The sequence below is a fragment of the Prionailurus viverrinus genome, chromosome D3 (assembly GCF_022837055.1).
Source record: "Prionailurus viverrinus isolate Anna chromosome D3, UM_Priviv_1.0, whole genome shotgun sequence".
In the NCBI taxonomy this organism is placed as follows: Eukaryota; Metazoa; Chordata; class Mammalia; order Carnivora; family Felidae; genus Prionailurus; species Prionailurus viverrinus.
The window spans coordinates 47,006,898-47,025,688 of record NC_062572.1 but is presented as its reverse complement, the minus strand read 5'-3'; the positions used below and the strand labels follow the sequence as shown (position 1 = coordinate 47,025,688).

General features: G+C 46.5%; 1 protein-coding gene across 2 annotated transcripts in view; it reads right to left on the bottom strand.

The window, feature by feature from the left end:
• Window positions 1-1,500, bottom strand: part of CABLES1 (Cdk5 and Abl enzyme substrate 1) — a 113,682-nt gene extending 112,182 nt beyond the window's left edge. For both annotated transcript variants that reach the window (XM_047827373.1, XM_047827374.1), the window contains exon 1: window positions 493-1,500. In XM_047827373.1, the coding sequence (XP_047683329.1) occupies window positions 493-1,343 (851 nt within the window). In that variant the 5' untranslated portion in view covers window positions 1,344-1,500. The remainder of the gene's footprint in view (window positions 1-492) is intronic.
• Between the last annotated feature and the right edge of the window lie 17,291 nt (window positions 1,501-18,791).

Genomic DNA, 18,791 nt, shown 5'->3' with positions numbered 1-18,791 from the left:
GGTTTCCCGGGACACCGGACTACTATGAGCACAAGCAGGAACTTTTCTCAGGAGGGATTCACCGCGAGTCTGCAAGAAGTTCAGGCTTACACGCGCCACTCAGCCACCAGCTGAACCTTTGCGCCCCGCCAAGTCTTGCCTGGCGTGGGGAGAGCGCGCCTCTGGGCCTGAACCCGGTTTCTGAAAGTTGGTGATCTCCTTACAATGGGAGGTTTGGGTGAGGCTTTTTAATGGACTCCCGCAACTCCCAACTCCGGACTCACAGCGTGAGCGTGATGCTTCTGCTCTTTGAGTGCCGGGCTCATGCACACACCTGTGAACACAAGTCCCTGGGGCCCCTCTCTCTTTACGGGCCCTCGTGGTTTGGAATTTGGGCCAGAAGCTCAGGGTTCCGGCAGGGCGCGAGAAGGTGGGAGCGATCCGTGTTCCGCGGCCAAGAGCCGGCTGGGAGGGACGCGGGGGCGAGGCGCGCGTCGCATCCTGGATACTCACCGGGACCTCTGCAGCTGTTCCAAGGCGCTGGTGCTGGCCCCCTGGCCCGGCTGCTCCAGAGAGCAGTAGTTCTGCGAGGTCTGCCTGGAGAAGGCGATGGGCAGGATTCCCTGAGTGAACGAGTTGAGGCGACCTCGACTGCCGCTCCCACTCCCGGGGGTCCCGGAGGCCAAGAAGGCGGCCGTCGGCACCTGCACGCTGGAAAAGGCATCGTCCTCCTCCAACTCCTCCTGCCCGCCGTCCCCGGACCCGTCGGGCAGCTGCGGCGAAGCACAGGAGACGAAAGGCGCAGACCGGGGCGGCTGTAGCTGCTCCCCCGACGCCCGGCCAGCGCCCAGAGGGCTCACGAAGCCCCGTGCCGCCCCGGGACCGGACCCCGGAGCGTGGCCGCCGGGGGCCGGCAGCGGCGAAGGCTGCGGGAGGCAGGGACCCCATCCAGCTGCTACCGCCGCCGCCGTGCCCGCTGCAGCGAGCGCGTTGCAGCCGCCCCGCTCGGCGGCGGCGAGCAGGCTGAGCCGAGTCCTCACGCCGCAGGCGCTGCCGGCGCCGGGCTTGGCCGCGCCACTCTCCTCGCCGCCGCCCCACTCCTCGTCTTGCAGCGGCGGCCGTCCGTCTAGCGAGATGTTGGTGAGGAAGGAAAGGGCAGCCTGGCGGCGCCGCGGGTCCATGCGCGGCTTCCTGGGGGGCTCGGGCGGCGGTGGTTGGGCCGGCGGGGCGGCCGCGGGCTGGGGCTGCTGCGGTGGCTGCTGCAATCTGCTGGTGCCCGCGGCGTCGGTGCCGGTGCTGCTGCTGTTGCTGCTGCAGGCGGCCGTGCCGGCGGTGGCGGCCGTGGTGGCGGCAGTCGCCGCCATTGTGTCCGTCTGCGGCGGTATTTCCGCGATGCCCGGAGAAGCGAGCGGCGCCCGAGTGCTAAGCAGCGAGCGCGAGCGCCGGTGACCCGGGCTGGGCAGGGCGCGGGGCGCAGGCGGCGTGCGCGGCGGCCCGGCCCCCCCGCGGGCGGGCCATGCTCGCCCCTTGGTGCTGCGGCCGGGGACGCCGCCGCCCGGGCCCACGCGCGCGGCTGTGTAGCTCGCTCGCTCGCTTGCTTCCTTGCTGGCTGGCTGGTCGCTGATCGCCAAGCCCCAGGCCCTCCCCACCCTTGCGGTCTTCGGCTTCCCAGACTCGGTGTCCGTATTTATAGGTGCGCGCGCCCTGCGCTCGCGCTCCAAAGCGCTCTTTGCAATAACACAGTATCACGTGTGGGGAATGAAACCTGGGAGGAAAACAAAGCCGCAGGCGGCGGCCGCGGAGGCAGGCGGCGGGAGGCGAGGGGCCAGAGGAGGAGGAGGAAGAGAAAGCCGAGCGGGTGACGGGGCGGGGGTTATCTGCGGCGGGTCCAGGTACTCCGAGCTTTCTGCGGGGAGTTCTTGGCTCCCGGGGTGCGCGGGCGCCAGTTAAGGGAGGCGAGCACGTTTTGCCGCCGCGCCCGCACAAGGAATCGGGAATCGCGGGCGGGGGTGCAAGCAGAACCCTGGAGTCCCGGCTTGAGGAAGTGGTCCCGGGAGAGTTATGGGTCTGCAGGACAGTTACTCGGAGGGAAGCTGAGATCTGGCCCACGAGCTTGTTAACTGGACCCCGCGCTGCCGTTGGGCCCTGAGAAGTAGGTCCTTATTAATAGTTATACGAGTAGGTTCACAACCCCTTACGTGGTCAGTCCCACCTTAAAGCTGTCGCTTAACGACTAAGGTTATGTCTCATTCATTCGCAGGCCCCTGAGATAATTGCGCACCCCTGGGTGCATACAGAGCCCAGGCACAGGTGAACATCTTCTGTACGGGCTAATTTATACATCCCCACTTGATGGTGCTGTCACTTTTCATCTCTTTCTTAGCAAAAGCCAACATCAATTTTTACTCTATGAAGACCAAGATAAGCTAAAAAGGCCTCACGCCCTTTTCCTCTAGTCACCCTGCAAATGTTGTGGATTATGATCTCTTTTTATCCCATATAAACTGGAACAATATGCACAGTTACTTTCTGACATTTAGTTCATAAACATTCGTTTGGCATCTACCATGTCTTCTTTTAAGATGGGTTCCTGCCCAAGGATTCAATGACTGGACAGCAAGTCTGGACCTGGGAGGAGACACAGAATGCTGTACCTTGGCCCCAGCCCCAACAAATGCCTGTGCTGGCTGAGGGGGGTGGGAGGCCAGAGGGCACCAGGAGTTCTCTACAAACGTGTACCGGTTTCCCTATGCGGTAAGGAACAATTGTCACACTTTATTAAGCTCTGTGATGTATAAGACACCTCTATACACTTTTCTGAGGGAGAAGCAATGCATTTAAGATCAAGGGATTAATTTAATTAAAGGTTTAAATTTAGCCCTGGAACTAATGGGTAACTCTACATTGAAATTCCACTCCACTTCAAGTTCAGGAAAGTAAATTGAGTAATGGAGAGCAAATACAGCCTGTCCAGAGATGGGCAGCCAACCTGGAGTATATGAGATATGGGTGAGTTTCAGGTTACATTTGCTTAGGACAAACAGGCACGTGGCCCTTCGCATGAAAAATTGCTCATATTTTATTTTATGCCATTTTTAGGCCTTTTGAAACAGTGGAGAGTGAGATCCATTTATAGCAGCCTTACAGCAGCTAAGTCAAAGCTGGGTGACCAGCTCTGTGAAATTTAATTAGTTTAATTATTTTGTTTAACTAACTACCTTGAAACTTCCAAGAGGCTTTATTACCATTAACTTAATTTGCATGACCACTGGCCTGGTTGTGGTGGTAGGTAGCGTTAAATGAAAGACACCCAATGAACTATTTTTTATTACAAACGTGATAAATGTTAATCGCACAACATTTAGAGAATAAGGTAAGTAAAGAAGCTTGGGTTTTTTTTTTAAGTTTATTTATTTATTTTGAGAGAGAGACAGCACATGTGTGGGAGGGGCAGAGAGAGAGAGAGAGAGAGAGAGACAGACTCCCAAGCAGGCTCCAAGCTGTTGGCACAGAGCCCCACTCTGGGCATGAGCTGAAATTAAGAGTCAGGGGCTTAACCAACTGAATCACCCAGGTGCTCCAGTGAAGAGAAGTTTTAATAAAAAAACACCACTAATGGTTTCATCTGCTACAGAAATAACTTGAACTTTTTATTTCTATCCTGTATTTTTAACCAAGTGAAAGCACACAGTTTGTGTCTTGTGATTTTTGCTTGCTGTGTTAAGATCATCTTTTCATTTAGAATATTCTTCTATAGAATCATTTTAATGATTAATAGTGTTTAATTTGATGGAGAGATTATAGTTATTAAATCTGTACCCTAGGGGCACCTGGCTGGCTCAGTCAGAAGAGCGTCTATTGATCTTGGGGTTGTGAGTTCAAGCCAGCCCCATGTTGAATGTAGAGATTACTTAAATAAATAAGACGTTCAAAAACTAACAATAATAAAAAGAAACTGTACCCTACATTGAACATTTAGGTTGTTTCCAGTGTTGCTTTTAGGAAGAGTATGGTAGGGGCGCCTGGGTGGCGCAGTCGGTTAAGCGTCCGACTTCAGCCCGGTCACCATCTCGCGGTCTGTGAGTTTGAGCCCCGCGTCGGGCTCTGGGCTGATGGCTCAGAGCCTGGAGCCTGTTTCCGATTCTGTGTCTCTGCCCCTCCCCCGTTCATGCTCTGTCTCTCTCTGTCCCAAAAATAAAAAAAAAAAAAAATAGGAAGAGTATGGTGATGACTTCCTGTGTTTTTCTAAATCTTCTTACTGTCCAATATTTTCTTAGGCTAAATAGATATGGGGGCAAATGGCATATCATGTTTTTAAGGTTTCCCATCCAGAAAGTTTGTCCCAGTCTGCTTCCTCACACTCGTGCCAGCAATATCAATTTTTTCATCAATATTCATTTCTTTGTCCATTTGCTATAACTCTGCCTGTTTTATTTTTTTTTTTTAATTTTTTTTCAACGTTTTATTTTTATTTTTGGGAGAGAGACAGAGCATGAACGGGGGAGAGGCAGAGAGAGTGGGAGACACAGAATCGGAAACAGGCTCCAAGCCATCAGTCCAGAGCCTGACGCGGGGCTCAAACTCACAGAATGCGAGATCGTGACCTGGCCGAAGTCGGACGCTTAACTGACTGCGCCACCAGGCGCCCCAACTCTGCCTGTTTTAAGTGTCAAACATGCAAACTAATTTCAAATACTTATTTAAGCATCAAACAAGAATCAATATTTTATTTAACCTACACACTGTTCCTGTGCTCAATCCTCTTGTAGGGATCATGAGAGGTGTGGTTTACTGTTCACCTACTGTGTGCCAGCCACAGAATATTTCTAATCTTTTGCACTCTGCAAGTTGGGGGGTGGTGTGTTATTACCAATATTTACAGATGAGGCTCAGTAAAATTAAACAATTTGCCCAATGACCCCCAGCTCTTATACTGGGCCAGTATACAAACCGGTCTTAGAATAAGACCCATACATGGTCCTGCGCCCTCTGCTGGTGAGGATGTATGATGGGGGAGTACATCTCCAGATTTATAATCTTATATTTGTACTTAAAAGTCAACTGTACTGAAAATAGTACAAAATTTGGAGGAAGAGGATCTGAGTTTCAAGAGCAAGTCTCTTACCTCGCCAACCCAATATTCTCGGCAGTTTATTTTGGGATACAAATGAGACTGCTCATGAAACATTTTGATGAATCTTAAAGTACCCTTTAAAATGTCTGTTGTTGGGGTTCCTGAGTGGCTCAGTTGATTGAGCCCCCCAACTCTTGGTTTCAGCTGAGGTCATGATCTTGAGGTTTGGTTTGTGAGATGGAGCCCTGGTCGGGCTCTGCACTGACAGCATGGAGCCTGCTTGGGATTCTCTCTCTCTCCCTCTCTCTCTGCCCCTCCCCTACTTGTGTGCGTGTGCTCTCTCTCTCTCTCTCAAAATAAATAAACTTTAAAAAAGTAAAATTTAAATTAAAAAAATTTTTATATGTCAGTTGTTGTTTATACCAATCCAATCAACCTACTCCCTGAATTATTCCAAATTCACTTATTTTTCACCTATTTAATCACTATTTAAATATTACTGAGCAACTTCTATGTATATGGAAGCTCCTTGCTACAAAAGCAAAAAAAAGAAGGGGTGGCTCTTTGCTCTTGTGGATTCTATAGCAAAAATATGGGAAAGCAAAAGCTCAGAACACATTTAAACAAAAATGCAAGGCAGGCTCCAATTAAGTGATCGATCAAATGAGCAATCAGACTGGTACTGTGAATGTTATCAAAATATGAAAAAGAACCTTTTTATTTGAGGTGAGGTCTGTGGGGTGGCCTCAGGGAAGATCCTGGATTTCAACTGACCTGGATGCTAAGGAGGGAAGGAGGGGAACACTTTAGGAAGAGGAAGTTCTGCATACAATTTCCTTGCGGAATGTGGGCACAGAGGACTAGAATTTGAAGTGTAATTATTGGTCTGCTAAAGGTTTTTGTTTTGGGGTCCCCCCCCATTTACTTTAATATTGCCCCTTTACAGTGCCCATTCTAAAAACTTTTTTTTTTTTGTATGCACCCAACAGTTTTGATTGACACACACGAGTCAATTTTTGAAGGAAAGAAAAAGAACCTACAGGTAATCACTAACCCTTAAAAAAATAATAATTTTGACAGAGGGCACCTGGGTGGCTCAAGTGGTCAAGCAACCAACTTGGGCTCAGGTCATGATCTCACGGTTCATAGGTTCGAGCCCCACGTGGGGCCCTGTGCTGACAGCTCAGAGCCTGGAGCCTGCTTCAGAGTCTGTGTCTCCCTTCCTCTCTGCTCCTCCCCTGGTCACGCTCTGTCTCTCTCTCAAAAGTAAATAAACATTGGGGTGCCTGGGTGGCTCAGTCGGTTAAGCGTCTGACTTTGGCTCAGGTCATGATCTTGCATTTCAAGGGTTCAAGCCCCGCATCAGGCTCTGTGCTGACAGCGCAGAGCCTGGAGCCTGCTTCGGATTCTGTGTCTCCTCCTCTCTCTGCCCCTCCCCTGCTTGTGCTCTCTCTGTCTCTCAAAAAATGAATAAATGTTAAAAAAATTTTTTTTAATAAACATTAGAAAAATATTTTTTAAAATAATTTTGCAGACAAGAAGTCTGAAAATTAGCTTAGAGATGACAGTGGATATCACTCGTAACAAAAACCATCTGACGCTGTGGAAATAACAAGGGGGTCTGATGCCAGCTTAGGTTCTTACAAACGTGTGATCTCTGGGGGCTCCAGCTTAGGAAAATTACAAACCTTTTGCATTGGTTGCTTCATCTGTAAAGGTAGGTTTAGTAATATTTTACCTTGCAGAGCTGTGAGGATTAGTGATAATATAAATTATGCAACTAACAGAGTATCTTAAGTAGGTAGCTATTATTAGAAAAATGCAAAATATAGAAGGTACACACAACAAAGGCCGGGATATTTTAGCCTCTAGGTTTTTGCAGTTTTCACTAATCCTGCCAGGCCTGCAGGACCATGAGAAACGTCAGATGCGGGCTCCAGTTCAGATCAGATTATTTTACTGCATGTTCCATAAAAGTGCTGCCGCTGCCCACTGCTAGAACTCCCACCCAGACTAGGAGATCTAAAATACAGGCATGGTGCCAGTGAGAAACCTGCTGCTGGCCTCCATCAAATCAAAGTTAGATCGCCAAGACTAGAAATGGAGAATGCCCAAGAGGTCGTTCTCAGCGCCCCAGCTCTTCTCCCTGAAATTTACCTTCCCCATGGGGACTTCTGATCATTTCTGTTGGCCAAAGAGAAAGGCAGGGAGATGGGGGTATCATTGTTTTCCTCTTGACAATTTGACATAGATACTTTAATTTCCTTCCTTAATTTCTCCAAGACATCTGAGACCAGATGCAACACTTAAATAAGACTTGACTAGGGGCACCTGGGTGGTTCAGTCAGTTGGGTGTCTGACTCTTGAGCTCAGCTCGGGTCTTGATATCAGGGTGTTCAAGCCCCACGTGGGGCTCTGTGCTGGGCGTGAAGCATACTTAAAAGAGGGAGAGAGAGAGACTTGACTAGAAGCTCAGGGATATTTAATGAAGAATTGAAGTCAGTGAGTAACATAGAGCCATAGATAGCAGCTTACAAATTGTGACTTGCTCATAGTCCTCCTTCCAGTATTTCCTAAATGGCAATCCCCTGCTAGGTTCTGGGTTAGGTTCTGTGAGTGCCAAGGAGAACAGGCTACGATCCTGTCCTGGAGCCCTCAAACTAATGGCAGAGAAAGCCACATCCATATTGTCACCAAAAATACATCAAAGTACTTAAAAGAAAGGGCTGTATGCACAGGGTTCAACTAACCCCCAGCAAACCTGCTGGAACTGAGGCTGTTTCAACCTTTGCCCTACCACCACCCACCTAAGACCTCCTCCTCTCCCTACACAAGAGATGCCCAGGGGAGACTGTGTTCCTGCCACTTCTTGACATAGGGCCAACTTCCAAGTCTCCTTGTCCTGCCTGAGGTCCTGCCCTTCCCTTAGTGCTTGGTACCGGCAGTTCCTGACATTGTCCACACCTAGGCCTAGGTCCACATAAGACCATTTTGCCTCCAGACCCCTCACACTATGTGGAAGAAAGAAGGAGAATATTTTACTGCAGTCCCTGCCTAAGATGATGTAGGGCCTCCAGGCTCTTGCAATTTGCATGAGAAGTTGAGAAAAATAGGTGATGAGGCATGTCCATGGACTGTAAGGACAGTCAGGTAAGCCTGTGTTACTAATTTGTTAAGGACAATAGTTCAAGCCAAGAATGGATTTAAATACCTCGTTAATCTGGGAAGATGTGTTTCAGTAACTCTTCCTCATCTCCACTATATGTTTAGAGTAGATATCCAAAGACAATAGTGCAGATGCATTTTCTCTTCAGATTCCTCTGATCCATCAGAAATCTCCACTGGATACAGCCCAGCAAACTGTGAACAAAAAGGGATAACCGTCTAGGGTGAAGTGGCCTATCCCGCCAGCCCACCATGGGAAGGGCATAGGCTTGAGTTTGCAGATCCCAACTCTCTCACTAACTCTGTGACGCCCAAGCCTCAACTTCTCCGTCTCAAGGCTGAAGCACATCCTGTCTGCCTTGCATGGTTATTGTGCAGATTGGAATCAGAGCATGTGTAAAACACTTCACCCAAGTGTCCAGCCCATAGTAGGTGATTGAGTGCTGGCTGTTGTCATGATACAAGGAACCCCAGAGAAGCACACTGTTGAGCTAGTGGGCAGAGGAGGACATGGTAGAAACCTAGCATCGGACTGTGTTAGGAAAATACATTTCAGATGCTTCCATGAGATGTCCTCAGTCTTCCAAAAGGGTATTGTTCTTGCCCATCATGCCACCCATCATCCAACTGTGGAGTTTTTATAGTATTAGCATTTTAAAGAAACACACTGAATTTTCTTTGTAGTATTGCCTTTATACTTAAATCATAGCAAACGCTTAGCTTTATCATCTGAAAAGAATAAATTTTTTATTATACCAGTATGCATGTATAGCCAGCCCATGGACAAAGAAGAAAGCACTTCTCATGCAATCACAGGGGCAGAACATGAAACTGACATATGGTCTGCATGCACGGGCCGCCAGAGGAAGGCTCCTGTCCACTCCGAACAAACAGACAGGCCTATGGGGCTCTACGTCTCCAGGCATAAAAGCATTATTGTTTAGTGTTCGCATTTGTTCAGGCCATTCTCACATCAGAGTGGGATGGATGTGACCAGATTCTGGGGGACAGGGCGTCACTTTGCCTGCCACTGGGAAGTTCAGCTGGATGAACTGGCACAGTAACCTTGACTGTTAAGTGGGCAAACATCATGAAGCAACAGCACATGGCACACGATGCAAATACCTGGCAATCACTTGGAAGAGGGATGATTGAGAGTGATGGGTACCATACTGCTGGTCGCATCAATTGGAACAACCTTTCTGAGAAGTCTGGCAACAATATGTATGAAGAGTTTTAATTTTTTTTTCAACGTTTTTTATTTATTTTGGGGACAGAATGACACAGAGCATGAATGGGGGAGGGGCAGAGAGAGAGGGAGACACAGAATCAGAAACAGGCTCCAGGCTCTGAGCCATCAGCCCAGAGCCTGACGCGGGGCTCGAACTCACGGACCGTGAGATCATGACCTGGCTGAAGTCGGACGCTTAACCGACTGCGCCACCCAGGTGCCCCTGTATGAAGAGTTTTAAAAAGTTCATGATTGAAAGCATGATCTTTGGAGTCATACTGCCTAGGTTAAATTTTCGCCCTACTATCATGGCTTTGAGCATAGAGAGCATGTAATTGATTTGTGCTTCAACATTGTCATCTGTGAAATGGGAATATCTACAGTATTCAATATGCTAACAATTCAGTAAATGCTTCGTACATAGTAAACTCCAGAAATGTAGCTGTTGTTTTTTATTTTTTTTAATGTTTATTTATTTATTTGAGAGAGAGAGAAGCAGAGAGAGAGAGAGAGAGAGACAGAGAATCCCAAGCAGGATCCACGCTGTCAGCACAGAGCCTGATGCAGGGCTGGAACTCACAAACTGTGAGATCATGACCTAAGCCGAGATCAAGAGTTGGATGCTTAACTGACTAAGCTACCCAGGCGCCCTTATTTTTTTTTTTTTAAGTAGGTTCCATGCCCAACATGGGGCTTTAACTCAAGACCCTGAGATGAAGAGTTGCATGCCCTACTGACTGAGCCAGCCAGGCGTCCCAGAAATGTAGTTATTGTAATAATCCTAAGAAGCTATTGAGAAACAAGGTCAAAGATTTATGCACAAAAATATTCATTGCAGCATTATTTTAAGTGAAGAAAACTTGAAAAAAGAAACCCTCAATGTGAACATTGGAAATACTAAGTAAATTATGGTTTACTCAAACAGTGGGATATTGTGCTTCTATTTTTGAAAAAATTATCTTTACTAAGCTTTCTTAATGACATGAAAAATGTTTTTTGAAACAATGCTAACCAAATAAAGCAGAATAGAAACCAGATAGATCACAATATCTCAATTGAACCTCAATGAATGGGATTGTTGTTTTAAATACTAAGACGTGTCTAAAGGCTACATTGTGACCAGAAGTTAAATCACTGGCTAGCAGGATTATGATGATTTTTATTTGCTTCTTTTTGCTTATCTAAGTATAAATAAGCATGTGGTCATTATAGGAACTGCTTATTCTCAATTAACAACAAAAAAAATATTTTTCAATGCATGGAAATAAGTTCTGGAATAAAATGTGCCCAAACAAATGGTGGAATTATTGGGGACTTTTTTCAGTTTCTTTAGGGATATTTGGTGATATCTAGCTTTCTCTAAAGCTAGGGTAGGACGTGGTTAGTCAGAGAGAAGGAAATGCCTTTTGGTGAGGGGACCAAGTGTGAATGAAGGATCAGAGAGGAAAGGCTTTTTGGAAGCGGCTGGCAATGAGTGGACCTGCCAGAACAGCTACTTTAAAAGAGCTGTGGCGGTGAATAATGGGATATGAGGTTGAAACCAGTATACAAGGCCAGGTCATGAGAACCCCCACATCTGAAATAAGAAATCCGAAGGCGCCTGGCTGGTTCGGTGGGTAGAGCATGTGACTCTTGACTTTGGGGTTGTGAATTTGAACCCCATGTTGGGTGTAGAGGTTACTTACGAATAAAATCTTAGGGGCATCTGGGTGGCTCAGTTGGTTGAGCATCTGACTCTTGATTTTGGCTCAGTGGTGATCCCAGGGTCATGAGATTGAGCCCCTCGTTGGACTCCGTGCTGGGTGTGGAGCCTGCTTGAGATTCTCTCTCTTCCTCTCCCCTCCCCCTCAAAAAGTAATAAAAATAAAAAATAAAATCTTTAAATAAATAAATAAATACATGAAATAAGGAATTTTAATCCATAGGTAGTAGAGAACCATAGAGGATTTTTAAACAAGAAGTAACATTGTATGTTGAAAGCCAAATTGATGGAGGATTAATTTGGCAAATGTGCATATGGGGTTGAACAGAGAGTGTGAAGGAACGGAGAGGGTTTTCTATTCATTCTTCCATTTATATGTTTGTCCATTCAGCATGCATTGGGCTCCTGCTCTATGTCCTGCTCTCTGCTAGGTACTCGGAGTAAGGAAAGAGCAGAGGCCTCAAAGAGTTGACAACTTGCTGAAAAAACTGGCAAGCAGAGCAAAGGGAACAAAGGTGGGTTCCCTTTTATGTGCAAGCCCTGAAATGGTCATTTCTACATACTAGTTTATCAAATTCTCACCACACCCCTGCTATTTATCCTGTCTGTTGGATGAAGAAATAGGCTCAAAAAAGTTAAGCATGGTGACGTGCCTCTGGTCACACAGCTGATCCCTGGATAGTTCCTTCTGTAACATCTTAGGGTGGAGGCCTGCGTCAGCAGGGGACAGAAGAATCCCAGGGGTCAAAGAGGCCCCACAGAGAAGGTGATATTTGAACTTGGACTGCAGTATACAAGTGAGATGGGACATTTGGGGTCATGCAAAGGCACAGTGGCAATAACGTTAGGACTCTGTTACAACAGGCAGTAAAACTTGGAATTGGCAGAGGGAATGGAAAAGAAGGGTCAAATGCAAGAGACATTAAGGAGAAACTGGCTTCCAGATTTCCAACGGCCGGGTGGGGGAGGGGGGGCAGCTGTAATTCCTGAAAGAACCAAGACTACTCTAGGGAGAAGAGAATACATGAGAGCGTAAAATGCTGGCTAAATTTCGGCATGAGTTCCTGTCCTACACTACACAGTGGCCTAATGGAAAAGCTAAGAAGATATTTTTCTAAATCACAACTTTATTGGTCTTTATCACCCTGAAAAAGAAGTAGGCTTTAGGTTTGCACTGGCAGTCTTCAACGTGGTTACAGATGGGCTCACAGGGTGCCTGGCTGAGAACGCTGGCCACTGGAGCCCCTGCACTGCCCATAATCACGCACTCCATTTGCCCTGTGAGACACAACTCGAAGCCGAAACAGCATTCTGGCCCCTGTTTGGGATGTGCTCCGGTTGATGCTTGAAAAAGAAACCCTTCTGGGATCAGACCAGGTTCAGCCATTTCCTGGGATCCCTTGTCAAAGCAGCTTAAGGAGAATGTATTCTAAAAATCTTGGGAAGAGTCTGGAGGAACACAACAGGGAAGCAGCTAAAGCCCAGCCAGGTGCACAGAGAACCGTGGGCATGAATGCTTGGGCACTCGCCCTTTCTTGCCCAACCTTCTAGGGATCCTGATTCAGGCTCCATCTCCTTCTACAGATTAGGGTCCTCTGCTTCTCTCCATGGGCAAGAAATGTGGCCTATCGTAGATACCCCCCTGTATAACTCACAGAGCCTGGCCCCTCTAGGTTTCCATTTCAAGCATATGAAGAAAGACTGATTGGCAAAGCTTGTGGGAGCAGGCCCTGGCCCCCTGAGCTTGGCCAACAGGTGTCGGCTGTTGGAGGCGATGGACGGGGGGGGGGGGGGGGGGGGCGCAGCCAATTCCCAGAAGGGAAGCGAGGGGAAGATAAAACAGTAAGGGTCTAGCCTATTGGGGCACTTTCTTAATTTCTCTAGGCTTAATTTTCTTGCTTGGAAAATGGAGATACACTATCTATCTTGGAGGTTCTTATTTGAAGATCAAAGAAGACTTTAAAAAATGTCAGTGATACTCGAACTTCCCACCAAGTGCTCCTACAGACAGAAGAGAGAGCTCCTAAATGAGTCTCAAACATTAAGAAAAATAAAAAAAGAGGGGCCCGTTGGTGAAGCTTGAAGCAGGACATTTCTTTGAGGTCCTCTTTTTGGTTTAAAAATGCATGAGCTATGGTAATTTAGCATATGATAGAACTGACATCTCAAATCAGTAAAGGAAAGAAATTATTTAGGCAATGATATTGAGACAACACAGTTGCTAGTTGGGAAGGAAAAAAAAAGATCCCTCACAGTTTATACCAAATTAAATTCCCAACAGAAGAAAGATTTCATTGCAAATGTGAAACCATGAAAGTACTTAGGGAAAGTACTAAACGCCTTAGCAAAAGAACTCAGAACATGTACTGACGGTTTGTTTAGTTGAGCATTGTGACTCTCATACCTAGAGCAGTGCTCGGCAGAGTCAGACCTCAGTACATTTTTGGCGGCATGAATTAATGAGGGTTTTTTTAATCACCTCAGTTAGGGGAGAAGCCTCTTTAAGAATGGAATAAAACCCAGAAGTTATAGGGGCGCCTGGGTGACTCAGTTGGATAAGGGTCCAACTTCGGCTCAGGTCATGATCTCACAGTTCATGGGTTCAAGCCCCGCATCAGGCTCTGTTCTGACAGCTAAGAGCCTGGAGCCTGCTTCGGATTCTGTGTCTCCCTCTCTCTCTGCCCCTCCCCCACTCATGCTCTGTCTCTCTCTCCTTCAAAAATAAATAAACATTAAAAACAACAACAAGAAACTGTAAATGCAAAGGTAAATTCTACCAAAAAATAAAATTATAACTGACTATATGGGAAGAGGGGACCAAAAGACAAATTAAATCAAAAGACAGACATACTGGAGGGAAATATTTGTAATTCAAATCACAAGTTACCTTTCCTAAATATTGATAAGAAAAAAGCCAACAATCCAATGGAAAAATGGGCAAATGATATGAAACAACAACAACAACAACAACAAAACAGTTCCCAGAATAAGAAATACAAATGGGTCTTGGGGTACCTGGCTGGTTCTTTCGGTGGAATGTGTAACTCTTAATCTCAGGATCATGAGTTTGAGTCCCACACTGGGTGTAAAGATTACTAAAAAACTAAAAGAAATGAAATAAATGAAATAAAATCTTTCATTAAATTTTTTTTGTGTTTATTTTTGAGAAAGAGAGAGAGAGGGAGAGCAGGGGAGGAGCAGAGAGAGAGGGAGACACAGATTCTGAAGCAGGCTCCAGGCTCTGAGCTGTCAGCACAGAGCCCGATGCAGGGCTCAAACTCATAAACGGCAAGATCAAGTCAGACACTTAACTGATCAAGCCACCCAGGTGACCCTGAAATAAAATCTTTTTAAAAAGAGAAATACAAATGAGTCTCAACTATTAAGAAAAAAAAGAGGAGTGCCTGGCTGGCTCGGATGGTGGAGTATGCAACTCTTGATCTCAGGGTTGTGAGTTCGAGTGTCACATTGGGCACAGAGATTACTTAAAAAGATAGATACTCAAACGTCTCCATAATTTTAGAAAAGCAAGTAAAAATTCTAACGAGAGGGATGTCTGGGTGGCTCAGTCGGTTAGGCGTCTGACTCTTGGTTCTATTCAAGTCACGATCTCGTGGATCATGAGATTGAGCCTCTTGGTGGACTCTACACTGAGAGCACATACCCTGCTTGGGATACTCTCTTTCCCTCTCTCTCTGCCCCTACCCTGTTCAGACTAGCAAGCACACTCAAGTGCTTTCTCTCTCTCTCTCTCTCAAAATAAATAAACTTAAAAAAAAATTCTACCAAGATATATGTTTTTACATATCAGATTGGCCAAGGTCAGAAAGCTTGAGAACACATCATTGTCTATTGTATTGGCTGAGGGAGGAGGAAACAGATGTTCTGATATAGTGTAGATTGGAAGACTCTTCTTTTTTTTTTTAATGTTTATTTACTTTTGATTGAGAGAGAGAGAGAAAGAGAGACAGACAGAGGTGTGAGCGGGGGAGGAGTAGAAAAAGGGAGACACAGAATCTGAAGCAGGATCCAGGCTCTGAGCTGTCAGCACAGAGATGGACACGGGGCTCAGGCTTGTGGACCATGAGATCATGACCTGAGCCAAAGTCAGACGCTTAACTGACTGAGCCACCCATGCGCCCCAGGAAGAGCTCTTCTGAGGGCTACTGGACCCTATAGCATACCCTGTGATCCACGTCTAGGAATTCTTCCTACAGACACACTAACACAGGTACAAATGAAGAATATTCACGGTCATATTTGTTGTAGTGTTGTTTATAATAGGAAAATATTGGAAATAACCATCATAGGGCTGGTTTACAAATTCTGGCACATCCATACAATGAGATATTGTGCAGCTGTTACAATAATGACATAATTCTTGATGAACATGTTATGAGAAGCTCTCCAAGATGTAGTGTTATCTGAAAAAAAGCACACTGTAGAGCAGTGTGTATTTTATGCTATCATTTTTTACAAAACAAAACAAAACAAAACAAAAAAACAACCATATACATAGGTATTTACTTGTACTATGTTTAGATTATCTCTTGGAGGATTCCCAGTAATCTGGGAATACTGGTTGCCTCCTGGGAATAAAGCCAGGTGGTTGGAGAACAGAGGGCTACATTTTCATTCTAAACTCTTTTTTATACTTTTCAGATTGTGTTTCATGCATGTATTACCTCTTCAAATAATACATTGAGGGGGAAAAAATGTGTTAATTTAGCATCCTGCTCCATAATCTCTCCACGACTGATTTAATGTAAAAATGTCTTAAATTACTTATCTTACACTAATTAACTTTCCCTCTCAAATCTTTGAGTGAAATTAGCATTCTAGAAAGACAGCACATTTACCCTGGGACTCTGTCCCCTGGGCACACACCAGCAAGCGTCCCCTTTCTGAAGAGAAGAGAACTTTGTGGAGCGTCTGGCACAAAAGTAGCTGTGCCACAAGTGTGAGTTCCTGTCTCTGTGGGAACGGAACTGCTCCTGCTGGGGCAGCACCGAACGGGACCTCCGCTCCCTTGGCAAGAACAGAAGGCCGGTGAGTGTCTAACGTGCTAAGCAGGGCCCTGGGACGCGTTATCCTGTGAAATCTAAGGTTCTACAGGGCCCACATTCTTCAGCCCAGCCCAGTGCCTGGCACATAGTCGACACTGTTGATGTAATGAATGAATGTACCAAGAGTTACAGGATCTCACCTGAGGGAGGGACAGACGCCCTTGGGAGGCTTTGGGGAAGTCCCATGAATCGGTTTAAAAAGGAATCCTCACCCAGCAGGCAAGGGGGATAAAGCAGGCATTTCCGGCACGGAGGACAGCTTACCTTTGGGATAACAGTGGAAGTGGGGGAGGCTGGCTGGGAAGGCCAGCAGAGCTGAACACACAGGACTCCCACCTGCCCCGCTGGGAGCAGTAATCACATGTGGCCAGGCACCTCGCGCATCACCTAGGGTGGCGGTTACCTGACAAAGTTATTTTACAAAGGTCCAGGAACTGACAGACAGGAAAGAAAATAATCAGGCCACATTCATTTGAACGTAGAGGAGGTTTGGGAAGGGGAGAAGCTCAGGGGTAGGGTGGAGACCCCCAACCCCAGGAAAGGGACTTTGAGTGGTGGGTGGAGCTGTGGTCTCAGCCTATCAGATCCAGCACCTCTGCCTCATGATTCCCCTTCCTTATGGCCAAAGTGAGAGCCACGTGTAATAGAAGCCTGTAATCTCTTATCCAGAATCCAAAAAGTGTTGAAAATCCAAAGCAGTTTTTTTTTATTTTGTCAGCAAAACCTGCCCTCAGCTCATCTGAAGCTTCGTATAGACTTTATTCATCCCACGCTAAATGTCTATTTATATGTTTTGCTGGAGAAATATTAGTGTGCTTGATTAGAGGATGCTGTTCCAGACCTCGCTAAGGGGTTATATAATACATCGTATGTGCACCACACTACTTTTCTAAAATCTGGAAAATTCTGAAACATATCTGGCCCCAGGAGTTTTGGACAAAGAGTTGTGTTCTAATATAATTGACCGACTCATATAATGTTTAAAAGTAAAAGTGATGTAATGGCCTTGAATGTAAAATAAAGAAGAAATAAAAGACTAGAAAATGTTAATAACACAATGTATATTTCAATATGTAAATGCTAGGGCAGGACTACACTGGAAGACCTAAAAACTGAGTTGGATGCTTGCCCCTAAAGGTAGACTCTCCTGAATGTGGCAATTCAAATGTATGTGATAGGGGAGCCTGGGTGGCTCAGTCGCTTAAGCGTCTGACTCTTGATTTGGGCTCTGGTCATGATCTCATGGTTTGTGAGTGTGAGCCCTGCGTCGGGCTCTGTGCTGATAGTGCGGACTCTGCTTAGGATTCTCTCTCTCCTCCCTCTCTCTCCCTGTGTCTCTTAAAACAAACAAACAAACAAGCAAGCAAACAAACAAAACCCAACAGGGGCACCTGGGTGACTCAGTTGGTTAAGCTTCCAACTTTAGCTCGGGTCATGATCTCCTCGTCCGTGGGTTCCAGCCTCGCATCGGGCTCTGTGCTGACAGTTTGGAGCCTGGAGCCTGTTTCAGATTCTGTGTGTGTGTGTGTGTGTGTGTGTGTGTGTGTGTGCCCCTCCCCACTCATGCTCTGCCTCTCTCTGTCTCTCAAAAATAAATAAATGTTAAAAAAAATTTTTTTAATGTAACTGATAAGGTTGTATATGCTTTTTTTTTTTTAACTCAAATACTAGGAATAGCATTGCCATGATTTTACAAAATGGTGAACAACTCTAAGTAAAGTTCCAAGTATAATAAACACAGTCTCCCTCAATGTACTCAATAGTTGCATTCCTGGAAAATCTGGTGCATGTAAAAAACCAGGCAAAATGTCTGTGTGTTCATTTGTAAAACATAATTAGGTTTTAGGCTCAGATAATTATAATGAGGTTTTCACTTACAAGATACATTTTAATGAGACGGTTGAAAGTGATTCAGGATGCAAAACAGTTTTTTGTTGTGGGCCACTGCCTCACACATGGCAGGGAGGCTTGTGTCCCTGGCCCCACAGATTAAATATCAGTAGTGCACCCAAACCAGACCATATGACCACCAGGAATGCCCCTCACATTCCCACAAAGCCCCTGTGGCAGTGCCCCCTGGGAGGGGAACACTGCCCACCACTCAACCCCGCTGAGAGCCACCAGGTGGAAGAAGCCAGCAAGGGGCTGGCAGATGAGCCTGTGGTGCCCCAGAACAGGCTCTGGTCCAGCTGGAGAATCCTGCAGTCAAGTCTGGACTGAGAAGTTAGGATTGGAAAGCCCTTGTCTTCCCCAGAATGTAAGTCTCAGGGATACAGACTGGAAGTGAACACCAAAGTTCCTCATCGAGTGTGCCAGTGTGGCGCTGTGGAGCTCCAGTTGGCTAACCCGGAGGACGTTCTGGCCTCAGCCACCTTTTTCCCCTGCCAGCAAGGTGGCGCCTTCTGGAATGGGCTGATGGGCCGACTGCATGGTACTCGGCTGGTCTGCAGGTTAGTGGTGTCAGGCAGTCCGTGGGTCGTGTGCCCCCCTTTAAGAGTCACTCAAAGTCTCAATGTGTCTTAGTAGTTAAGAGTTAACCACAGCAGCATTATTCACAACAGCCACAACAGCCAA